The sequence below is a fragment of the Martes martes genome (genome assembly GCF_963455335.1).
Source record: "Martes martes genome assembly, chromosome: 13".
In the NCBI taxonomy this organism is placed as follows: domain Eukaryota; kingdom Metazoa; phylum Chordata; class Mammalia; order Carnivora; family Mustelidae; genus Martes; species Martes martes.
Window position 1 is genome coordinate 8,727,085 of NC_137901.1, and position 27,523 is coordinate 8,754,607.

A 27,523-nucleotide genomic window follows, 5' to 3' on the forward strand; every position below is an offset into this window, starting at 1 on the left:
GATTCAATGAAATCCCTATCCAAAGCGCTATTGCTGCTGCTGCTGCTGCTGCTTTTTTTTTTTTTTTGCAGAAATGGAAAAGCTGGATCTTCAAATTCATATGGAATTTTAATTGGCTCCAAATATCCAAAATGATAATGAAAAAGAAGAAGGTTAGAGGGGTCATATTTCTTGATTTCAAAATTTATTACAAAGGTGCAGTAATTGAAACAATGTGGTACTGGCATAATGATAACCATGTGGACCGATGGAATGAAACTGAGCCTTCAGAAATAAGCGCATACATCTGTAAACTACGGATTTGCGACAAAGGTACCAGCACCGCTGAATTGAAGAAATATAAAAGTCTCTTCAACAAATGGTGCTGAAGCAATTGGGTAGCCATATGTAAAATAATGAAGTTGGATTCCTATCTTACACTGTATGTGTATAAGTTAACTCAAAAGAGGTCAATGACTTAAATATAACAGGTTAAACTATAAAAGTCTTAGAAGAAAACATAGGAGTTAAATCTTCACAACCTTGGATTTAGCAGAAATGAAACTTTAAGAGAACAAACAACAACAAAAATAGATATGCTGGATTTTATCAAAATTAAAAACTGCATACATCAGAAGACATTCCCAAGAAAGTGAAAAGACAACTGAAGAATGGTAGAAAATGCTGGGAAATCAAATATCTGATAAGACTTAATATCCAGAATACATAAAGAACTCTTACAACTCAGCAACAGAAAGGCAAACAATCTCATGTTTAAAAAAAGGGGTAGGAGTGCCTGGGTGGCTCAGTGGGTTAAGCCTCTGCCTTTGGCTCAGGTCATGATCTCAGGGTCTTGGGATCGAGTCCCGCATTGGGCTCTCTGGTCAGCCAGCGAGCCTGCTTCCTCCTCTCTCTAGCCTGCTTCTCTGCCTATTTGTGATCTCTCTCTGTCAAATAAATAAATAAAATCTTTAAAAAGGGTTGGGGGGAGAGGAGTGCCTGTGTGGCTCAGTCATTAAGCCGCTGCCTTCTGCTGAGGTCATGATCCTAGTACCCTGGGATTGAGCCCTGCATCGGGCTCCCTGCTCAGTGGGGAGTCTGCTTCTCTTCCCTGCTTGTATTCCCTTTGGCGCTCTCGCTCTCTCTCTCTCTCTCTCTCTCTCTGTCAAATAAATAAATAAATAAATAAAATCTTTTTAAAAAGGAGGGTGGGGGTAAAGAGCTTGAATAGACATTTCTCCAAAAAAGAAGGATTTTTAAAAATCGTTAGTCATGAGGAAAATGCAAATCAAAACCACCATAAGGTACCACACTATAAACCCAGTAGGATGAGTATAGTTTTAAAAACACAAATCAAAAAACAAAAAAGAACAAGTGTTTCTGAGGATATGAGGAGCTAGGAACTCTTAGACATTGTGATAGGAAGGTAACGGTTCAGCCACTGGGGGAAAAAACTCATTGGCTTCCTCAAACATTAAATATAGAACTACGATATGACCCTGAAATTTTACTTCTAGTTAAGTACCTAAAATAAATGAAAGCAGGTATTCAAATTAAGGCATGTACCTGTGTGTTTATAATAGCACCATTTGAAAAACCCAAATGATGAAAATAACCTAAGTGCCCACTGGCACATAAATGAATGAACAAATTGTTGAATAAACACAGAATTAAATACTATGCAACCAAAAGGAAAACGAAGTACTGATGTACACACGAACCTTGAACACTCCATATGTAAGTTAAAGAAGCCAGACACAGAAATTTACAGGTTGTATGATCCTGTTCATATGAAATATCCAGAACAGGTAAATCCGGCTCGACAGAGAGCAGGCTTGCGGTTGCTGGAGGTTCAGGGGAGCGAGGCTTGGGGAGCTGCTATGTAATGCCTACGGAGTTTCCCGTGGGGATGATGAAAATGCTCTGGCATCAATTAAGGCAGTAGTTGTACAACATCTTGAATGTGCTGAATGCCACTAGGTTATTCATTTTAAAATGTTTAATTTCATGTAAAGTAATTTCACTTTAAGAAAAATGAAAAGGAAAAGAAAAACAAAATAGTGAATGTCTCAGACCTATGGGTTTTCCCCTCATCTTATAGTTTTATTTTTAATTTGAATTTTAGCTTAAGTTTTAAAGAAGCATTAGAACCATAGTGTTTTGCCATTTTAAATAAGAAACTAAATATTATTTTTTATCAGTGCTTTAACTCAAGCTAATATAAATCCACCGATAACAGTTATGTGAACTGCCAATCACTTTGTAATAATATAGTGGATTATTAGTAGTCCACCAGACATGTCAAACACAAAATGATATAATTTCATATCTGAGTGTCACAATTTATACTATAAAATTTCATGAAGTTCTAAATCTGCAAAATATAAGTGACCTAAGTGTTAAAATTTGCATCTTGATTTTAACTGGCTATCGGATAAAATATCATTGATCTAACATACAAGAAAGAGATTTTGAAGCCTCCAACAACTTTATAGACCTCATTGCCCTCTAACATAGAATAAAAAGGAAAGTAGAATTAAAGATAAATCAAAATATACAATGAAATTTAAATAATGAAAATGGGACATAAATTTACTTATTCATTTGATAACACATTTAAAAGGTGTGCCGAACACTGTAGTAGGGGTTGGGATTTACTATTCATAATTTTAATTTAATTAGCTATGACAGCATTTTGCTTATAAGAAAAAGTGAAATCCACCCAGTGATAATATATTCCTAGAAACAAGGTTTCATACATACAAAATCCTATCTGTGTACCTATTCCCCAGGGGAGAATCACAAAACAGAAAGAAAAAATAAAACTCCTATTTTAGAGTTTATTTATAAAAATCAATTTGTTGTATGTGTGTGCATGTGCATTTTGTGTGCAGCATGCCTGTGTGTATTTAAGGATGAGTGAGGGCAGTCATATTATATTAGAGAAAATGTCACCCTATTGTGTAGTATATTGATTTATTCCAATCCAGTGGGAACTTTCAGTAGATACCTCCTTATGACATTCATAAATAGTACTTAAGAATCTATCTCTGGTAACCTCAGAAATTCTTGGGAAAAGAACATTGTTGGGCTCAACCACACAATCCCATTGACTTTTGTTAAAATGTACACAAAATCATGGATGTGTTTCTAAGTTTTATGAAATAACTCAATTATCAATTCATAAAAGACATCCAATGTAGCTTAATGTTTTGCTACAAAGAAGACATTTTTCAAAATGAATTATTTTTATTTTTATATATAAAATATATCCCACCTATGAAACGGTTAAAAATTTCCATATATCCAAAAGTCTCTATAGTAATACACTGTTTTCCTAATCACTATATTAAAAATTAAAATTTCTAATGTAGCTCAGGAAGCAAAGCTATGTAAGGATAGTTAAAGAAAAACATGAAATGACCCTATCTAATAACATCATATTATGTTATTCTATATTTAAATTATTATTTTATAACATTTTAAGGATATTTTTATTCTTAAATTATTCAATAATATGAGCAAAGGTTTCGAAAGAGAAATCGTGAATGAGGAAAAGTTAAATTTTTGCTAGACCTCTGAATGAAAATAAAATATTTCTGAGGGTAAAGTTACTAAATAAAATAAATGTCATTCCGACTCAAGGAATAGACACCATCAGAAAAGTAAATTCATTAGGAATTGACTTTGATGGCCTTTGCACTCTTAGACTAATTCATCATTTTCCTAAGACACATCAATTACCACTCTGTCACATTAACTTTCTGAAAATGACCCAGAGTGTGACCTGAAGGAAGGGATTCAGTTGCCAGAATGATTTAAGAAAACAAGCCTCCAAAAAGCTTCATGAGAGGCATGTTGACTGGTTTATGGGGCTTTACCCAGTAGAATATTGACCACTTTTTCCAATAACTTTTCACTTTAAGAAGTATTATTTGGCATGGAGAATACATATACTGCGTATCAACAGAATTGAGGCTTTCCAGGTAAAAAATCAGTCTCACTTCAATAAAGTAAAAAAATAAATCAGCATTTACAGGATAGGAATCATATTTAGGAAAATGGTTGGGAATTACAATTCTACTTTTCTCTATTATAGCAAAATCAGGACATAGTTTGATAAATATTAGCTTATATGTGTCCGTTTCCATCTTGGTTATTTTGTTATGTCTTCTCCCTTTAGAGTGGACACACACCACTTTTCCCTTCTCTGTCCCTCATTTGTCTTCTCCTTTCCTCTTCTCTCTGTCCCAAAAGTCCCTGGAAGGGAACAAAGGGAGGAGGGGAGGTGGAAGCAAAAGCTCAGAAGAGAGTAGAATCCTTGAAGTCCTTAAAGCTTCCTTTTCCTTTCACCGTTGAAGATGCACTTTTCTTAATCACGTGATTTACCAGTTGTCTTGATACTTCCTTCTGTCTGTGTCTCTCCTAGGCACAGTCCCACCTCTCAAATGTTTGTACTGATCAGTAAGTTTCCAGTCTATTCATTAAAAGTTCAGGTGGGGGCACCTGGGTGGCTCAGTGGGTTAAGCCTCTGCCTTCAGCTCAGGTCATGATCCCAGGGTCCTGGGATCGAGCCCCGCATCGGGCTCTCTGCTCGGCAGGGAGCCTGCTTCCCCCTCTCTCTCTCTGCCTGCCTCTCCGCCTACTTGTGACCTCTCTCTCTGCCAAAAAAAAAAAAAAAAAAAAGTTCAGGTGTACTGGTTTTTTTTAATTGTAAAAGATTGATGTGCACAGAGCCTCAACATAGGACATTAAAAACAACCACCAGATGGAGGTTTATGTGATGGGATCATTTGTATTAAGGAGAATCTTTGTCCTTAAATTAACAGTGCGACTTACTTTATTTTTTTTTAAAGATTTTTACTTATTTGTGAGAACGAGAGAGTGTACATGGGGGGAGGGCAGGCAGAGAAGCAGAGTCTGCAGGGAGCCCGATGTGGGGCTCGATCCCAGGACCCCAAGATCATGACCTGAGCCAAAAGTTGACGCTTAACCCACTGACCCAACCAGGCGCCCCAACAGTGCCATTTAAAATGAAAAGATACTTACTTTAAAAATTTATTCCCTATAATACTAAGGCCAAAAAAATGTAAAAATGTATGCAAAATATAGCACTGTATATTTCAAATATATATGTGAAATTCTTCCCTTCTTGTATAAGCAAGAATTTATAAAAAAAATTCACTGAACAATGAGAATGTTAAAAGTTCAAGAAATTAACACAATATATTGATTTGGCGATTTCTGTGAAAAGCAGGCAGTTTTGTGTCTGTCACAGACACTTGTTAAATGTGATTAGATATAAAGATAACATAATAAGACTTTACAACTCTTTCAGAGAGTGACAATTGACTGGTTACTGTTTTGTTACATGTCAGCACCTATTTCCAGTGTCACTTATATATAGAAATTATATTCACATAGATATATGCTGCTTCTACATGGTAATTACATACCTATGTACACAGGGTACCCTTACGTGATACTTAAATGCCTAATTTATATGCATATAAATTAGTTTTTATCAAAATAATGTTAAAATTACAATTTGACTTCATGTTATAATAAAGTCTATAGTATTCTCTGGACTTAGGCATGTTTTATATGCAGCTTGGTTCATCTGGCATTTGGGGACATTTAAATCTTGATCCTAGAGGGGATCTCTGTGGCACCAAGGATTCTGACCTACAGCTGCTCTATGCTAAGTAATTATTTTGGTCCAAGTAGTGAGTCTGAATTCTTAATGAAGAGCATAAGAATAATCAACACCTCTTCCTGGTCATCAAGATAATATATACTTAAGGAAGAGTTTTCTAACTGATGAACATACCCATTGGTTTGGTTAGACCTTCCGGAATCTTCAGTTTCCAAGTTCTGTCTATTCCTAAGATGAAGATCTACACTTGTCCCAAAGAGCCCAGGTCTGGACTCTGTGCCCTGTCAACTGGACATGCCAACTGACATATGTCAGTTCCAAACAGTCCCCAGTCAGCCCTCATATTTCCTGACATGCTTTATAGTATCACATTTTGATGTAACTAGATAGGAATCAAAATGAACTAGAATGAATTGCTTCCTCTGTATTCCCATTTTACTTTATTATCAATCAACATGTTATACTACTGATAATAATTTATGTGTTTATCTCCCTATATAGACTTTAAGCCCAGGCTGGGCAGGGATAACAATTCATTAATCTTCATATCACTCAGCTTCTACAGCAGTGACCAGACACAGAGTATAATATAAAGGCTTGTTCTGTTCAAGTGAGTCAAACACAAGCAGGTATTTTGATGATCAAAACTTGTTTCATAATTGAAATAATTCTGTACTTTCACAAGTAGAAATCTGCACAAAAACAGATTTATCAGTTGTATATGTCAGAACCAAATACACTATTATGGCTGGTTTCTGAATACATATAATGAGAATTATGATTACTGACTATAATATTTCACTTCAGATATCGGTACTGCCAAGTCACGGAATTCTAATGTGATTTAATCTTGCATTTGCAATTAATCCCTCGAATAGCAAAGAATAAGGAAAAGTGATATGGGATTCACTTTTTCTGGCCATTTAGGTGTTAGAGCTCCTATGAGTATGAACTACTTATATAATTAAAAAATATGAACTTATCAAACTCACTTTTAATTCACTGTTAAAGAGATTGAGTGAAATAACAGAATTGTGCATTAAGATACTATAGGTACTTTAATGGAAGAAATAGAAACAAGATGTAAATGTTTTCCAGCATGTTGACCCAAAAACACACAAATTGCAACTGCCATTAAGAAACTATTTTTTAAATCTAAAAACTATTTATTTTTAAAAACCCTATCTATAGCAGGAATTATGTCTATTGGCTTTAGGATAAAACAATTCCAAAAACCTGAAGTTCTCAAAATCAGATGGTGAATTTAATTCTAGTTTTAATATTTACATTATAGCCTATAAAAGTTATTTGCCAAATGATGCACTGAATTGACTAAAAAATAATTTCTCTGAAACTAAAAGAGAACCAGAAGAGAGTAAACTTCAGCTAAATTGAAATGTTTATGCAGATAGTATCACTACTGACAAATGCTTAGCCCACAGCTGCTCAAACTAATGGAGAAATTTACTTATTGAGAAATAGGATCTGTTGCTTGAAAAATACTGAGACAAAAGTATAAAAGGAAACAAAAAACACAAAGATGACTTTGGTTTTTTCTTCCTTTTGGAAAAGACTGAAACAGTCAGATTTGTCCTATTCTAACATTTTCATACAAAATGTGTGACACTCTGTGTTCATATTCATGAACAATGTTATTCTACCTTACAATGACAGAGAGAGCAAGTGATCAGATGTTAAGTAACACAAAAGAAAATATTCAGATTGGGAGGTGGGTAAAAGGGAGGCAGCAGCTACCAAGCATCAGGGGCATGTGTAGTGAGTGAGAACATTGCTTCCCGGGGGGAACCCATACCTTGCTTTGCTCCTGCAGATCAATTTGTGATGTCTTGAAATCAGAACTTTGAGAGTTTGCACTGAATCTGTTTTTCCCATCCAGGAGCTCTTCCATTTCTTTCACCTGAGCCTTGAGTTTTCTATTTTCTTTTTCCAGTCCTTGCTTTTCTGTTTCAAGTATTTCCCTCTTGTCCCACTCCGAGATATTTTCAGCCTGCAATCTCTCTAGCTAAACACAGAAAACACAAAGAGACAACATGTAGCACTTGTAATTGCCAAAAGGCAAGGCACAGAGCAAAAAAGCCCCCACTAACAAAGGTTCACAGATACGTTAAGTAAAATTTTTAAAAGGAAACCATATTTGTCTGAAAAGTTGTGAACAACACAAAGGTCCTAAGACCATGCCATGCCCTAGATCAATAGAGCCAGCAGGAAGGCTCTATGTCTATAACCATACAGACCGTATTTGTCAAGTAAATATGTCAGGTAAAAAACTATGGTATCCTGCCAACAACCTCCACTTAAATGGTGAACATTTATTGATTGAGAAGGTGCAAAATAATTTCTTGGGCAATTCTGGTTGCACAGATATAGCTCACATATTCATTCAGTCATTTATTTATTTATTTCCTATACCTTTCAAGTTCCACATATTATGCTGGTCATGGAGAGCAAAGAAAAATGAAGGTAATAGAATAGTATAAATTCCACAATTAGAGTACTGTAAAATAAAGTCAAACACACGGAATCAGTGGTTAATTGGATTTCTAGGGAAGAGAGGTTGGCAACCACGGCCAGGTGGCCAAATCTGACCCATTCATTTCAGTATATTCCATAATGGTTTTCTTTTTGAAAAAAAAATTTAAGTACTATTTCAGACACATTAACATTATATAAAATTCAAATTTCAGTGTCATAAACACAGCTGTATTGTAATGCAACCACATTCATTGGTTGCTTATGATTGTTTTCACACTAACAATGGCAGAGTTGAGCTGTTGGGATAGAGACTATATGACCAGCAAAGCCTCGATTATTTACTATCTGGCCCCTTACAGAAAAAGTTTGCTTACCTCTGCTTTCACCCCATGGTGCCCAACCAAGGCTGCACATGAGATTCTCCTAGAGAAATGTTTACAGTTGCCAATGACCAGAACCTACCTCTAGAAGTTTTGATTTAATGGATTTAGGGTAATTTTAATATCTCCCTTGGTCAGTTTTTATTTTAACATTTTTTAAATTTAGACTTTAAAGACACAATATCAAATGTGTTAGTTTTATGTAGTCTTATTATGTTAAAAAGTTGCTCATTATTAGAATGTGGTTGAATTATGTTTGCTTGTAATGATTTTTTTTCTTGTGCTGGATGTTTTAAGTAGAAATGATTAGTAATTCTTTCAGCTCTAAAGTCTAATTCTGAGCACTGAATTCTAATCCTGATTTACCACTGATTCCGTGGGTAAGGTTAATCTGTTAACTTCAGATCCCCAATATGGTCAATTTATTCCCCAATGTGACAGGGTTTGTGGAAAGTAAAATTAATTAAATAGAGAGGAAAACATTTTACATAGCAATATTCTACTTAGAGAAGAAATTGTGGTATTATAATTTGGGAAAATAATTATACAGTTATTTCTTCCATAAATTTGGGCATACGTATATCCAAATGTCAAAGTAATTTCATGGCATAAATCTAATGGTGAAGCCATTCTTCACAGTAGAAAAACAACTGGAACATAGTCCTGATTCTGTCACTTTCTCATTGGCTGAATCTGATATATGTTTCTTCTTTCTGTTCCTGTTTTTAAATAAAATTAAGACAAGGACACCAGATTCATCGAATTTGTGGAATTATAAGGACTGAAAGAAATCAATTATTTGAAATGCCTTCTGAACCATGTAACATGATTAAAATAGGAGACATTTTTACATTGTTAAGAATAAAAATTGGAAATTATTTATTTTTACCTTGTTAGTTCCAAATGGCTTGACTGAAGAGTATTGATTAGTATCAGACTATTATAAAATATTTTTCATGACATTATAAATTCTAAAAGACAAGTCAACTTAATAAAAATCAACTTAAAAATGTCAGACTTTTTAAAAAAGAAGAAAAATGTTAGACTTGAAAACATCTTTGGAAATGGATTTGGTTAAAAACTCTCTAAAGTCTGCTTTTTCATATACATAAAATTGTACCATTATTGTAGAAAATGTTCTGTTCCCAAATCTAAGAGAAGCTCTGGCTTCTAAAAAGCAGGAAACAAAAAATTACATTCTTGGGACTAGACCTTGTTTATCAATTACATACAATAAACTAAGGGATCAAATTTTATTTTATTTTATTTTATTTTTAAAGATTTATTTGAGAGACAGAGTGTGAGCCTATGCATTCAAGTTGGGGAGGAGGGGCAGAGGGAGAGAGATTGGATCTCTGCTGAGTGAGGAGTCTGACGCCAGCTTGATCCCAGGACCCGGAGAGATCATGACCCAAGCCGAAATCAAGTCAGACACTCAACCCACTGAACTACCCAGGCGCCCCAGGGATCAATTTAGGATGATGTGGTTTAACATGTAGGGGATCTATTTGGGAATACGAGATGAAAACAGTATTTCAAAATCCAATTACCAACATGTCATTTTTTTAATTATTAAGAATAATGCTTAAACTTTTTGATATTATCACATCACTTATGAGAATGAAAATAATAAAGCTATGACAAAAAGTCATTAACTTGGTGATGAAAAATTAATTTTGGGAAAACATATGTATTTCTGGCCAAGGACAAATATGTCATGTCAATGTTTTGTGAAACCGTAGGCATTTAAAAGAAATTCCTGTCAATTTTGTACCTGATAGCAGATTACAGGTAGAACTCAGGTTTTATATAAGTAACAGATGGTTTGAATGAATAAACTCTAAATCTTAAAAATAATAATTGAAGGAAGGAATGATTTTATCAGTTGTAACAACAAATCTTAAATAATGATATCTGATTATTTGCTATTTGCAAGTTATTGACAGAGCAATTATTTCATAAATTTATGTATACAACACACAGCAAAAAGGTAAAGGTTATGTAGAAATTGGAACATCATAAATACTATAAACAGTTTTATTTCTGTTTTCATTTTACAAAATTTTTTCTTATCCGATTATTCTTTTCTAAGAATCATATGAAAATCTATTAACATTAAAAAACCCATTCAACTGAGGGGAGCCTGGGTGGCTCAGTCAGTTAAGCCTCAGACTCCTGATTTCCTTGATTCTGGCTCAAGTCATGACTCAGGGCTGTGAGCTCTAGCCCACCTTGGGCTTTGCCCTCAGTGGGGAGTCTGCTCCATATGCTCTCTCCCTCTGCACTGCCCTCTGGCTTGTGCTCTCTCTCTCTCTCTCCAAAATAAATAAATCTTAAAAGACATTCAACTGAATGCAAGATGAAAAGAAAGTAAAAATCAGGTACTATTTTAAGCTTTCAGAATTTATTGTAAGCAATTCTAATAATCATATCAAATTGAAATGGAATTCCATTTATTTGCTTTTAGTGATCAAGAAAAAAATCCTAAAATATTTTCATTCTAATATACTATGAATTTTCACTAATAGTGGGTACTATTGTTAAATAAATTTCAGGTAATATGGGAGTCATTGAAAAAATGTTTTCTAGAATTTTTAATGTGAAAATATATTATCTAAGGAGTAACTGGTAAAATACTTTTTTATTTAATGATTCCAATGTTATGCATATTAAACATTGAGAATAGGGGAACCTGGGTGGCTCAATCAGTTAAGTCTGCCTTTGGCTCAGGTCATGATCTCAGGGTCCTGGGATCAAGCCCTACATTGGGCTTCCTGCTCAATGGGGAGCCTGCTTCTCCCTCTCCCTCTGCCTGTGCACGCTCGCTCGCTCTCTCTCTCTCTCTCTCTCTCTGTGTCAAATAAATAAATAAAGTATTAACAAAATAAACATTGATAAAAATATGTAAACACCCAAACAACTATTCAAGTGTTTAACAAATACTATTTAGTATCTCTTACATAAGAGGCACCAAATATTCTATTGACAAAATACAAATATAGGCATAAATTGGGCATAAACTCATATGAGGGATGAAATCCCCTGAGTGCTATAAGAAAGGCCTGAAATAAATGAGGCAATCAGAGGTTATTTGAAGGGGTAATATGCAAGCTTGGAATCTGAAGTTTAAGAAGTCAAAGAGGCAGATTCAAGGCAAGAATGTTTCAATAAAAGAAGCAGGAAATAGGTTTGAACATTACAAGAGCCAAGAGTTCTATCATGAAATATTAGGTGTAGGGTAGAGTATGATATGAAATCTAGACAAGCAGGCAGTGGTTCCTGAAAGTAAATGTGAATATAAGAATTATCTGAGTCGCTTGTGGAAAATGTAATATTGCGATTATTCCCAAAGATAGAACTATGGGGTCATTTCTAAACATTTTCATCTCACTCAATGTTATTGCTGCTTAATGCTATTGAAAGAACATCAAAGATTCTAATCAACACAATAACTAGAATGTAAGTTTATGAACCCAGAACCATGTCATTTTGTTCATCAGTCTGGACCTGACACATGCTATTTAAATAATCTATAAGTTCTGTTGGAGGAAGGAGAAGTACACAATGGTAGTCTCTAGGAAAGAGCCTTCCTAGGTTTCAATTACAACACTGAGACACAAAGCAAAATTAAGAAAGCATCCTGGAAGAGTCAGTTATTTAGCTTATCGTACGCAACATTGGTAGGATTTCTTAGATTTACTCTTAACTCATTGCTCTTGGCATATCTCCACTGCATTCTGTGGCAGGTAAATGCACTGATGTAGACAGAAGACTTCCAGTAGAATGACCTATAGTTGAGTCCCAATCCTCTTTATCTTGAAAGCCTCCATTTTTTTTTTATAAAATATGAAAAATATTTCCTACAGCCTAGTCTTATAAAGCAGAAATTATTTTATTTAGGGGAAATATTTATTCCAAACTCAAATATTTCATGTGATTTTCTCTTTCTAAAGAAAAAAAAAAAAACAGGGACACCTAGGTGGCTCAGTCAGCTGAGCATCTGCCTTCTGCTCAGGTCATGATCTCTGAGTCCTGGGATCAGGCCCCACGTCAGGTTTCCTGCTCAGTAGGGAGTCTGCTTCTCTCTCTCCCTCTCCCTCTGTCCCTCCCCATTGCTCATTCTCTCCCTTTATCTCAAACAAATAAATAAAATATTTAAAAATTAAAAAATAAAGAAAAAAAATCATCAGCCAAATCAAATAATGACAGATGACAATAGTATCTTAATTTTTTATATTTTATCAAGATGACAATCGTTTTGCAAATGGACATTGTTAACTGAGAAAAACTCCAACAGAATGTACTATGTAGCATTCTGCAGGCTAGTGAGGAGTCACCTAAAGCCATGTGGATATTCCAATAATATATTTGCAAATATTCAGAATTTTCATTTCAGAAAAGTCAGCCATAAAATCACATTACAAACTGTGATTTTGGAAGTAAGAGGCAAAAGGCAGGAAGCTTGCTATTTTCTAGCAATATGAGATTATTACTGAGGGTAATATATTTTTCTTGTAAAGCTATATATGTTATTTCTTATCCTTACAATAATCCTGTAAATTTGTACTTCCTGCCATGAGGAAACTGGGGTCCTTAAGAGTAGAAGTAATTCTCAAGGAAGGCAAACAGTCGAAGCTATGGTTCACTTACAGTTCCTCCCTGGTTCCAGTCCTGAGCTCATTATACCCATACCATGCTAACAAATTAGCTGTTAATATATCTATATCCCTTTGCAGTTGTACCCACCATATTTTGAAACCATTGTACTACATTACAGCAAAAGTATGTTTTCCTTTGATATATTTTGGGGTTTTGATCTTGTTTCATCTTTCTCTACCAAGAGACTAATTCAAAAGAAAAACAATTCTGTGGACTCACATTAAAAAGTCTGGCAACTCGGAGGAGTCAAGATGACGGAGAAGTAGCAGGCTGAGACGACATCGGGTAGCAGGAGATCAGCTAGATAGCTTATCTAACCATTGTGAACACCTATAAATCCAACGGGAAATCGAAGACAAGAAGAGCAACAATCCCAGAAAGATCAGAAAGAAACAGAAACAATACACAGTAACAATCATCTTACAGGCAATACAATGGCACTAAATTCATATCTCTCAATAGTTACCCTGAATGTTAATGGGCTAAATGCCCCAATCAAAAGACACAGGGTATCAGAATGGATAAAAAAACAAAACCCATCTATATGCTGCCTACAAGAAACTCATTTTAGACCCGAAGACACCTCCAGATTTAAAGTGAGGGGGTGGAAAACAATGTACCATGCTAATGGACATCAGAAGAAAGCTGGGGTGGCAATCCTTATATCAGATCAATTAGATTTTAAGCCAAAGACTATAATAAGAGATGAGGAAGGACACTATATCATACTCAAAGGGTCTGTCCAACAAGATCTAACAATCTTAAATATCTATGCCCCTAACATGGGAGCAGCCAACTATATAAACCAATTAATAACAAAATCAAAGAAATACATCGACAGTAATACAATAATAGCAGGGGACTTTAACACTCCCCTCACTGAAATGGACAGATCATCTAAGCAAAAGATCAACAAGGAAATAAAGGCCTTAAATGACACACTGGACCAGATGGACATCACAGATATATTCAGAACATTCCATCCCAAAGCAACAGAATATACATTCTTCTCTAGTGCACATGGAACATTCTCCAGAATAGACCACATCCTGGGTCATAAATCAGGTCTCAATCGGTACCAAAAGATCGAGATCATTCCCTGCATATTTTCAGACCACAATGCTCTGAAGCTCGAACTCAATCACAAGAGGAAATTTGGAAAGAACGCAAATACATGGAGACTAAACAGCATCCTTCTAAAAAATGAATGGGTCAACCAGGAAATTAAAGAAGAATTGAAAAAATTCATGGAAACAAATGATAATGAAAACACAACAGTTCAAAATCTGTGGGACACAACAAAGGCAGTCCTGAAAGGAAAATATATAGCAGTGCAAGCCTTTCTCAAGAAACAAGAAAGGTCTCAAATACACAACCTAACCCTACACCTAAAGGAGCTGGAGAGAGAACAACAAAGAAAGCCTAAACCCAGCAGGAGAAGAGAAATCATAAAGATCAGAGCAGAAATCAATGAAATAGAAACTAAAAAAACAATAGAACAAATCAACAAAACTAGGAGCTGGTTCTTTGAAAGAATTAATAAGATTGATAAGCCCCTGGCCAGACTTATCAAAAAGAAAAGAGAAAGGACGCAAATAAATAAAATCATGAATGAAAGAGGAGAGATCACAACCAACACCAAAGAAATACAAACAATTATAAGAACATACTACGAGCAACTCTATGGCAACAAATTTGACAACCTGGAAGAAATGGATACATTTCTAGAGATGTATAAACTACCACAACTGAACCAGGAAGAAATAGATAACCTGAACAGACCCATAACCAGTAAGGAGATTGAAACAGTCATCAAAAATCTCCAAACAAACAAAAGTCCAGGACCAGATGGCTTCCCAGGGGAATTCTACCAAACATTTAAAGAAGAATTAATTCCTATTCTCCTGAAACTGTTCCAAAAAATAGAAATGGAAGGAAAACTTCCAAACTCATTCTATGAGGCCAGCATCACCTTGATCCCAAAACCAGACAAGGATCCCACCAAAAAAGAGAATTACAGACCAATATCCTTGATGAACACAGATGCGAAAATTCTCACCAAAATACTGGCCAATAGGATCCAACAGTACATTAAAAGGATTATTCACCACGACCAAGTGGGATTTATTCCAGGGCTGCAAGGTTGGTTCAACATCCGCAAATCCATCAATGTGATACAATACATTAATAAAAGAAAGAGTAAGAACCATATGATACTCTCAATAGATGCTGAAAAAGCGTTTGACAAAGTGCAGCATCCCTTCCTGATTAAAACTCTTCAAAGTGTAGGGATAGAAGGCACATACCTCAACATTATCAAAGCCATCTATGAAAAACCCACCGCAAATATCATTCTCAATGGAGAAAAACTGAAAGCTTTTCCGCTAAGGTCAGGAACACGGCAGGGATGTCCGTTATCACCACTGCTGTTCAATATAGTACTAGAAGTCCTAGCCTCAGCAATCAGACAACAAAAAGAAATTAAAGGCATCCAAATCGGCAAAGAAGAAGTCAAACTATCACTCTTTGCAGATGATATGATACTATATGTGGAAAACCCAAAAGGCTCCACTCCAAAACTGCTAGAACTTATACAGGAATTCAGTAAAGTGTCAGGATATAAAGTCAATGCACAGAAATCAGTCGCATTTCTTTACACTAACAACAAGACAGAAGAAAGAGAAATTGAGGAGTCAGTCCCATTTACAATCGTACCCAAAACCATAAGATACCTAGGAATAAATCTAACCAAAGAGGTAAAGAATCTATACTCAGAAAACTATAAAGTACTCATGAAAGAAATTGAGGAAGACACAAAGAAATGGAAAAATATTCCATGCTCATGGATTGGAAGAACAAATATTGTGAAAATGTCTATTTTACCTAAAGCAATCTACACATTTAATGCAATCCCTATCAAAATCCCATCCATTTTTTTTAAAGAAATAGAACAAATAATCCTAAAATTTATACGGAACCAGAAAAGACCTCGAATAGCCAAAGGAATATTGAAAAAGAAAGCCAAAGTCGGTGGTATCACAATTCCAGACTTCAAGCTCTATTACAAAGCTGTCATCATCAAGACAGTATGGTACTGGCACAAAAACAGACATATAGACCAATGGAACAGAATAGAGAGCCCAGAAATAGACCCTCAACTCTATGGTCAACTAATCTTCGACAAAGCAGGAAAGAATATCCAATGGAAAAAAGACAGCCTCTTCAACAAATGGTGCTGGGAAAATTGGACAGCCACATGCAGAAAAATGAAATTGGACTATTTCCTTACACCACACACGAAAATAGACTCAAAGTGGATGAAGGACCTCAATGTGCGAAAGGAATCTATCAAAATCCTTGAGGACAATGCAGGCAGCAACCTCTTTGACCTCCACCGCAGCAACTTCTTCCTAGGAACATCGCCAAAGGCAACAGAAGCAAGGGCAAAAATGAACTATTGGGATTTCATCAAGATCAAAAGCTTTTGCACAGCAAAGGAAACAGTTAACAAAACCAAAAGACAACTGACAGAATGGGAGAAGATATTTGCAAACGACATATCAGATAAAGGGCTCGTATCCAAAATCTATAAAGAGCTTATCAAACTCAATACCCAAAGAACAAATAATCCAGTCAAGAAATGGGCAGAGGACATGAACAGACATTTCTGCAAGGAAGACATCCAGATGGCCAACAGACACATGAAAAAATGCTCCACATCACTCGGCATCAGGGAAATACAAATCAAAACCACAATGAGATACCACCTCACACCAGTCAGAATGGCTAAAATTAACAAGTCAAGAAATGACAGATGCTGGCGAGGATGCGGAGAGAGGGGAACCCTCCTACACTGTTGGTGGGAATGCAAGCTGGTGCAACCACTCTGGAAAACAGTGTGGAGGTTCCTCAAAAAACTGAAAATAGAGCTACCCTACGACCCAGCAATTGCACTCCTGGGTATATATCCTAAAGATACAAACGTAGTGCTCCGAAGGGGCACATGCACCCGAATGTTTATAGCAGCAATGTCCACAATAGCCAAACTGTGGAAAGCGCCTAGATGTCCATCAACAGATGAATGGATAAAGAAGATGTGGTATATATACACAATGGAATACTATGCAGCCATCAAAAGACATGAAATCTTGCCATTTGCGACGACGTGGATGGAACTAGAGGGTATCATGCTTAGCGAAATAAGTCAATCGGAGAAATATAACTATCATATGATCTCTTTGATATGAGGAAGTGGAGATGCAAGGTGGGGGGGTTTGGGGGGAGGTAGGAAAAGAAAAAATGAAAAGATGGGATTGGGAGGGAGACAAACCATAAAAGACTCAATCTCAAGAAACAGACTGAGGGTTGCGGGGGGGAAGGGGGATGGGAGAGGGTGGTGGGGAAATGGACATTGGGGAGGGTATGTGCTATGATGAGTGCTGTGAAATGTGTAAACCAGACGATTCACAGACCTGTACCCCTGGGGATAAAAATACATTATATGTTTATTAAAATAAAAAAATTAAAAAAAAAAAAAAAAAGTCTGGCAACTCAAACCTAATGCAGTGTGCATATTACTGATGTCATCCCACCCCAGGGTCTTTTAACATTCTTTCTCTAAGTCTTAAAATCACAAATAAGAATTGCATAAACTCTCTCCTAAATTAAAGTCTACTTCCCACCTGCCCACAGTTAAATACAGCTCAGTGATAGCTCACACCCTCTTTTACCAGAAGTCAAGAGAACAATAAATGATTTTAGTAAGGGGCAATGTCACATGTATTTTAGTTACTTTAATTCATTTTAAATCTTTGGAGAATTTCAAAAATTAAAGAGCCATCCCCAGAACTAACTTGAAATCAAATGTGTGCCAAAGTTAAATAAAAGAAGAGGGAACCACATGCAAAAGAAATAATCTAGATACAGACACTACACCCTTAAAAAATTAACTCAAAATGGATCACAAATCAGATGTAAAACACAAAAATGCAAAACTACTCAGAAAATATATAGCACAGGAGAAAATTTAGATGACCATGGATTTGGTGATGGCTTTTTAGATACATAGCTAAAGGCGTGATTCATGAAAGAAATAGTTGATAAATTAGACCATGAAAATTAAAAATTTCTACTCTGTGAAAAACAGTGTCAAGATAAGCCTAAGACTGAAAGAAAATATTTGCAAAAAACATATCTGACAAAGGACCGTTATCCAAAGTACAGAAAGAATTCTTTAAATTTAACAACAGAAAAAAACCCATTTGAAAATGGGCCCGAGATCTACAGATAACAGACATCTTTCTAAGAAGATATACAGATGTAAAATAATATATGAAAAGACGTTTCACATCATACATCATCAGGAAAATGCATATTAAAACAAGGGGATGACACTACACACCTATTAGAACGGTGAAAATCCAGAACACTGATACCACCAAGTGCTGGTGAGACTTTGGAGCCACAGGAACGCCTTGCATTGCTGGTGGGAATGCAGAAGAACATGGCCACTTTGAAAGAGAGTTTTGTGGCTTCTTACAAAACTAAACATGTTCTTATCATACTATCTAGTGATCATGCACCTTGGTATTTGCCCAATGGAACTAAAAACTACGTCTGCACAGAAAGCTGCACAAGAAATAAAAAAATAAAATAACAATATAAAAAATAAGCCTAAAAAGCCACACTAGACTGTCTACTGCAGCCTTATTTATAATTGCCAAAACTTGAAGCAAACAAGGTGCCCTTCAGTAGGTGAAGGGATAAACTGAAGGATGTCCAGACAAGGGAATATAATGAAGCCCCGAAAAGAAATGAGCAATCAAACCATAAAAAGGTGTGAAGGAATCTTAAATGTGTATTATTACAAAGCCAATTTGAAGAGGCTTCATACTGTAGGATTCCAACTATATGGCATTCTGGAAAAAGAAAAATTGGAGACACCGAAAAATATTAGTGTTTTTTAGAAGTTGTAGGGGGTAAAAGGAGAGGTTGAAGATAGGGAAGAATAAGCAGATGGAGCACAGAGATTGTTAGAGCAGTGAAAATATTGTATATGATACCGTAATGATAGATACCTTATATAATTGTTCAAATCCATATAATGTATAACATCAATACTGAACCTTAATGTAAACTATGGACTTCGGGTGATAATGCCGTGACAGTGTAGTTCTTCAGTTGTTACAATGTGCCACTCTGTGATAGATTTGATAATGGGGGAGGCTATGCATGTCTGGGGTAGGAAGTATAAATCTCTATTATTTTACCCTCAATTTTGTGGTAACCCTAAAACGTCTTCAAAAAATAAAGCTGAATAAAAATTTTTTAAAAAAGGGACCTTTTCATATTTTGGACATTCATCCTTTACCAGATATATGTTTTACAAATATGTCTTTTTTTTTTTTTTTGACAGAGAGAGATCACAAGTAAGCAGAGAGGCAGGCAGAGAGAGAGGAGGAAGCAGGCTCCCTGCTGAGAAGAGAGTCCGATGCGGGGCTCGATCCCAGGACCCTGGGACCATGACCTGAGCCGAAAGCAGAGGCTTTAACCCACTAAGACACCCAGGCACCCCTGTTTTACAGATATGTCTTACTAATCTTTGACTTGTGTTTTAATTATCTTAATAGTGTCTTTATAGCAAAAGTTATAAATTTTAGTGAAGTACAAATTAACTTTTTTTTTTTCCAAAGGAGGATAGCCAGAGGGAAAGAAAACTTCACGCACTCTGGTGAGAATGCAAACTGGTGAAGACACTGGAAAACACTAAGGAGACTCCTCAAGAAATTAAAGATAGAATTACCATATTACCCAATAATTCCACTACTGGGTATTTACCCTAAGGAAATGAAAATACTAATTTGAGGGGGCCTGGTTGGCTCAGTGGGTTAAAGCCTCTGCCTTCGGCTCAGGTCATGATCCCAGCGTCCTGGGATCGAGCCCCACATCGGGCTCTCTGCTCAGTGTTGAGTCTGCTTCCCCCTCTCTCTCTGCCTGCCTCGCTGCCTTCTTGTAATCTCTGTCAAATAAACAAATAAAATCTTTAAAAAAAGAAAATACTAATTTGAAAAGATATATGCATACCTATGTTTATTGGAAGATTATTTACATAACTAAAATACAACAGCAACCCAAATGTCCATCAATAGATGAATAGATAGAGAAGATGTGATATACAACCCCCGCACTGGAATATTACTCAGCCATAAAGGTGAATGAGATCTTGACATTTGCAACAACATGGATAGAGCTAGATGGTATCATGCTGAGTAAAACAAGTCATCCAAAGAAAGATAAATATCATGTGATTTCACTCATGTGTGGAATTTAAGAAACAGATCAAATGAAATAACAAGGGAAAAAGAGACCAAAAAATACAGATTCTTAAATATAGAGAATAAACAGGTGGTTGCCAGAGGGGAGGTTGGTGGGGGAGGGGTGAAATAGATAAAGGGGATTAAGAGTACACTGACTGTGATGAGCACTGAGTAATGTATACAATTGTTGAATCATTATATTGTACATCTGACACTAAAACAATATAAGTTAATTATACTTCAATAAAAAAGGAGGCAAAAATACATATCCTGGATTGAACATGAATCAAAAGCAATGTAAGCTAATTACACAAGAACACAGTATCTATGTATAAATAAGTCAATATATGTTAGAATGACAAGGAAAATACATGTATAAAGACTTTACTTATACTCTGGCAGAGAAAGCTTACAGATTTCACAAGTAAAAACTCTAAATGGGTATTTTGGACCCCTGATTTTGCAACAGCCAGGCAGTCTAAAAAATTCTTACTGGTGTTACAGAATTTCACATACAAATATTTTCTCCATTTCACTGTAGAATCATTGAAAAATGATGTAGATATGTAATAATCACCTCTGTTAAGATTTAAAAATATGAATAATCACATTTATGTTAAACATAGAAAATTGTTTTATGAGAATGTCCCAGAAAAGCCAGAGAAAAGCCATAATCTAAAAACAAAATAGTGAAAAGATGCTTTTCTGCCACTCTCCTGCCAAGCTTTGCTCTGCTGCAGTGGATTTCTTACAAACTTGATCAGGCATGAACTTTACAGAAGCAGGACTTCCAGAACCTGAGATGTGAAACACAGCAGAGGGTTTAAAATGTGGATCTTGTTCCAGTGAGAACAGGAACCAGAGGTTTATATAAGGTGTTTAATGGGACTTAATTTTGCCATGGGTTAACTGCATCCTCACGTGGCTCTATTACTAAGAAAACCTATGTAAACACACAATCCTTAGCAAGATATCTGCATTAGGAAAATAAATACATTATAAGAAAGATGAAATTAAGCAAACTATGAAAGGTAGACTTTCTTTATCTTCAAAATATCGCCTAAAAGTAAATGTAGACAAACAGGGCGCCTGGGTGGCACAGTTGGTTGAGTGTCCAACTCTTGGTTTTGGCTGAGGTCATGATCTCAGCGTGGTGAGACTGGACCCTCCACTGGGCTCCATGCTGAGCGTGAAACTTGCCTGAGATTGTCTCTCTCCTTCCCCCTCTGCCTCTCCAACCCAGATCTTGCTCTCTCTCCCTAAAAAAAATTGCCAACAGGTCTTCTCAGAGATTTTGATAGTTCTCAGTATCATTTTACTAGAAGGTATACTGATTAATTGTATGTACTCTGATAGTTCAGATAAAAGAGAAAGTTAACTTTAATTATTAACAGTGAGCTATGAAGGAAAAAAAGTGTATATATAATTTATAGGAGAAAACGGTAGAAAAGTACAACGATGTAAAAATGAAACAGTGTCACGTATTTACAAGCATCCCTACATGACCACTTTACATCAAGAATGACTTGGTATAACACATTCATGTTTTAAATATGCTTGCTGCTTTTTGATATCTGATTTGGGGGGAAATTTGACAAAAGAGATACATTGATGAATTCTTTAAAAAAAATCGTGAAGAATAAAAATTAGTCTTATTGATCAAGCCAGAATTACACCATCTTTTTTTCACATTAAAATTAGAGTGTTCATTTAAAAGATTAATTTTATAATGAGGCAAGTTAATCCCTTCCATTCATCTTTAATCTGAAGCCAGCACTTTTTACTGACTCCTCCATTCATTAATGGCATGCAATGACAAATCTGTTGACAGATCAACTGTCCATATGTGTGTGGCTCTGATTCAGGTCTCTTATTCGATTAGTCTATCAATCATTGCACAAATACTGCTCTATTTATTATGTATTATATACAAATATTACGTATATAAATTTTTGTTGGTGTATATATACTTAATTGATTTTATACCCAGCAGTATCTTTAAACTCTCATGAATTATGTTTTGTAGACTACTTTGTATTTTCTAAATAGAGAATTATATCATCTGTGATTATTATAATTTTATATCTTTCCAATTCTTATAATTTTATTAATTTTTCTTCTTTTGTTGAACTGCCTGGCATCTGGAGGAGAATCTTAAATTAAGAAAGTGATACCATTGGGGTGCCTGGGTGGCTCAGTGGGTTAAAACCTCTGCCTTCGGCTCAGGTCATGATCCCGGGATCCTGGGATCGAGCCCCACATCGGGCTCTCTGCTCGGTGGGGAGCCTGCTTCCCTCTCTCTCTCTGCCTGCCTCTCTGCCTACTTGTGATCTCTATCTGTCAAATAAATAAATAAACTCTTAAAAAAAAAAAAAGAAAGTGATATCAGGGTATGCCTGGATGGCTCAATGGGTTAAGCGTCCAATTCTTGATTTCAGTTCAGGTCATGATCTTAGGGTTGTGAGACTGAGCCCTGCATTGGCTCCATGGTGGGCATGAGCCTGCCAAAGTTTCCCTCTGCCCCTTCCCACGCAGGCCCCAGAGCTCTCACACTCCCTCCCTCTCTCCCTAAAAAAATAAAGATGATACTCCATCATTAAATATTTGCTCTAAAATTTTGCTATTCTATCAAGTTGCAAAAATCCACTTTGATTCCCAGTGTGCTAAAATGTTTTTCCGTAAAATCATGAAATAAGTTGTAGTAACTGTTTTTATGTGAATTTTGAAATAACCACATAATTTTTTCTTTTAGAATGTTTAATGTGCTGATTTATATAATAGATGATCTAATGTTAAAATACACCTTTTATTCCTGTGACAAACCAAATTGTTTTCACTCACTATCAGATTAAGACTACTTCTATTTGGTTAATATTTTTGCCACTATATTTATGTGTGAGAATGACTGTCATATCCCTTTCTTGTATCATTCCTGTCTAGATGCAATATTAACATTAAACTAACACAGTGGATAAAGTTGGAAAATTTTTCCCCTTTTTCCTCCTGGAATATGTTCTATAAAATTGGAATTATTTACTTTGAATGGTAGAACTTAACCATCAAGTGTCCTGATACTGGAATTTTATTGTAGGAAGAGTCTTAATTTATTAATTTTTAATTTCCTTTATATGATGTTATAAATCCATTTAGGCTTTCTATTTGCATAAGAGTCATACTGGGTAAAGCTGTATTTTTCTGGTCAATAACTTATTTCTTGTAAGATTTTATTTTTTTAGTGTCATGCCTTCCTAGTGTTTCCCTTTCTTTGTGAATCTCTGCTCTACCTAAAGCTGTGTCCTTTTTTTGTTACTATTATTTTCTAATTAAAGCTCTTGATTAATTTTACTTAAATTTCATTTTAGTTTCTTTTTTCTTTTTTTTGAAGAACCAACTTCTGGCTTTGTTTACTGTCTCTATTACACTTTCTAAATATATTATTAATTCCTAATACCATCTTTCCTTCTTTCCACGCCCATTTTTATTTTTATTTTTTATTTTTATTTTTTTAAAGATTTTATTTATTTATTTGACAGACAGAGATCGCAAGTAGGCAGAGAGGCAGGCAGAGAGAGAGGAACGGAAGCAGGCTCCCCGCTGAGCGGAGAGCCCGACGCGGGGCCCGATCCCAGGACCTTGGGATCATGACCCGGGCCGAAGGCAGAGGCCCTAACCCACTGAGCCACCCAGGCGCCCCCCATTTTTATTTTTTGTGCTACAAATTAGCTTGTTAATTTTTTTGGTCATTGTTATTTTGTTACCCTAGGTACTCCCCAAGAAGCAGCTATACAATGGGATTAAAAAAGCCATGACTTTATTAGGAGGAATTAGTATGAGAGAAAATGAGAGGGAGCCAGGAGAGTCAGGGGGCAGCTGGACTACAATCAGTACTGACTTAGATATGGAGGTGGAAGGAAGGTTGGATGAAATCATCTTAGATGTCAGCGAGGTCCAAGGAGAATTGGGTGAGGCCATGGAGGAGCTGTTAAGTCAAAGTCACTAGTGAGGAGGTCACATCTCCCCAAAACAAGGAGACTGCCCTCTACCTGAGTAGCCTGTGGGAAGTGGGATCTTAACTGCCTGATTTCAGAGTACAGCAGCTGGAGTTCTGGGTTAATTACGTTCCCTGTAATTGAGATCTGAGAGTCACCATCCCATGGTAGACATAACTGTTTCCTAATATAGTCCTTGATGTTATAAATATCCCTAAATTTTGCAGCATCCCTCAAGATTTCAGGGCTTTTATCTTTCAGTCTTATATTCTGTTAAATATCTTTCTTTGGCCTATGAGTTATTTAGATATCTGTTTTCCAATATCCAAACAGTAAGTTTCTTAAAGTTATTTTCTGTAATCAATGCTATAATAAATGACCACCCATGGTCAAACAATAGTGTCTTTTGGAATCACAGTTTAGAGCATGACCACATGCTAAATCCCTATCTCTCCACACAGCCTCCAAAAATCAGCAGTGGGAAAAAATAAAATCAGTCATTCTGCAAATAGAATTAAGAGACTTAGTTTAATAGAAACCCTGACTCACAAGAGTTAAAATATATATCCGAGAACTGCAAAGTCCTCTCTGGAGACAATACAGGAGCAGAGTTAGAGGGGAATTATGCAGAAGAGGGAACACCAGCTAGGGAGGACTCCCAGCAGGGAACATCACATCACCCTTCAGAGGGAGATACTAAGAGAGATACCAAGAGGAAATCTCAGACCTGGAGGACCAGAATACTAGCTACTGTAAGAAATGTAAGAAAGGAGCTTAGAAAGTATGAAAGATAATAGCTTTCAGTCCTGAGGTGGGACCACTTATGGGGGAACTATACCCTTGAAAGTAGGGTTTTCATTTGGATATTTCTAGGTAAAGAAAAATTGGAAAGCAAGAAGTTGCTATTAAGTCCCCTATCAAAGAATCAGAGTACAGATTAATCTGCAGTCCTCTACCTAAAATCTTTAGTTAAAAGCAAACAAACAAACTCAGTCCTTTCAGTGTATCAACCAAAGGAAATACTCTAGAACTAAGAAATTAAGTACATATCCCACACACACTCTTCATTATTGCACCATTTCCATAAAACCACCTATCGTTATTTATTCTTGCTTGCCTAGGAAAATCCTACCCACTTTGTCACAAACAGAAAAAAGGAATGCAGTATCCATGCAAAACTATTAAAATAGAAAATAAAATAAGAATCAGAATTTTTCAACTGCTAAAAAGCAAATAATCCAGTTTAAAAAATGGCAGAAGATGTAAACAGAAATTTCTCCAAAGAAGACATCCAGATGGCCAATAGACACATGAAAAGATGCTCAACATCACTCATCATGAGGGAAACGCAAATCAAAACCACAATGAGCTATCACCTCACACCTGTCAGAATGGCTAAAAACAAAACAAAAACAATATTCACAAGAAACAAGAGGTGTTGGTGAGGATGTGGGGAAAGAAGGAACCTTCATGCACTATTGGTACAGACACTGTGGAAAACAGTATGGAGGTTCCTCAAAAAATTAAAAATAGAGCTACCCTATGATTTAGTAGTTGCACTACTGGGTATTTACCCAAAGAATATGAAAACGGTAATTCAAAAGGATATTTGCACCCCTATGTTTACTGCAGCATTATTTACAATAGCTAAACTATGGAAGTAGTCCAAGTGTCCATCAATAGATGAATAAATAAAGTGGTGGTATATACATAAAATGGAACTTTGAATTGCTGAAAAATACTCCTTATAAAACCACCATCATGACAAAGAAAAACTATAATAATACCACACTCCGACATGAACTATATCAAAGCAAAAAGAGAAAAATATGTAAAACCATAATATGGGATTCATGTAAACTAACAACCTGTGTATCATATTGATTATATAACCCAGAATATAGTCTATTAAGTGATTTTGAACACAAAACTCTCATTCACTATCCAGTGGGATATATCTTCAGAACAGTAAGGACTGCGTGGAAATCTTAAACAACATTCAAGAGGATTATTATGGGTCATAGTGATGTTGTGAGTTTTTAACAACTTTGCTTATGTTGTAAGACAAAGCAAATAACTTTTTATATTAACCCTATAAAAAAGAAACAAAATTTTAAAAAGAGATAAATAAAAAATTAAGAAAATGAGACATTTACATTGGAAACTGGTAGTTTTCTAAAAAATTAGTTTTATACCTACACAATGAACCAGCAATTCCACTCCAGGTGAAATAAATTCCACTCCCAAGATTAATAAAAACATGACCACAAAACATAAATAAATTAAAATATATTAAAAGTTGTATTCATTATGGTCAAAATCTGGGAAAAAAAAGTGTTCAGCAACAGGAGAATAGATAAATAATTTCCAGTCTGTTCATACAATGGGATATTACTAAATGAAAAGGAAAAAACTACTGATACATGAAACACCACATATGAAACAGCATATGAGGCGGCTGGTACAGTCAGTATATATGGTATGTTTCCACCTATATGAAGTTCTAGAATGCACAAAATTTTATGGCACCTCTAAGGTGGGAAATTGACCGGGAAGGGGCATTAGTAAACTTGAAAACTTCTCAGGGTGACAGAAATATTCCATATCTTGTAAAGAGTGTGCTTTATAAAGATGCTTGCATATTTCATGATGCATTGATCAGTATCACTCAATATCTGTTCTTTAAATTGTGTGTAAATTTTATCTCAGCAGAAAAGGTCAGCAATAAATACTTAATGCTAAATTTAAATGAAAAATTTGAAATATGAATGTGAAGGCAGTTTTCTATCTCCCTCTACTGAAAGGGCGTGGGAGCAATTATACTGCAAGGGAAACTAACATGTTCAGCACCCAGATCGTTCCAGTAAGGTAAACCATGGCTCTTTGAGAAATCCCTAACTCTAATCCCAAAGCTAGGAAAGTACAAGATGAACCCAAAACATAACTGTGTCTGAAAACAGTTAATCACTGAGTGATTAATGGAAAAATGTCATTAGGACACCAGCTTAAAAGAACTCCTAGTGGCTAAATCTGGGACAATTTGAACATCAA

At 35.7% G+C, this 27,523-nt stretch overlaps 1 protein-coding gene across 1 annotated transcript in view; it reads right to left on the bottom strand.

Moving 5' to 3' along the window:
• Positions 1 to 27,523, bottom strand: part of CCDC102B (coiled-coil domain containing 102B) — a gene marked incomplete at its 5' end in the record, with an annotated part of 139,922 nt that overhangs the window by 3,934 nt on the left and 108,465 nt on the right. Inside the window, 1 exon segment of the mRNA XM_080821576.1 lies at positions 7,449 to 7,658. Coding sequence (XP_080677702.1) covers positions 7,449 to 7,658 — 210 coding nt within the window.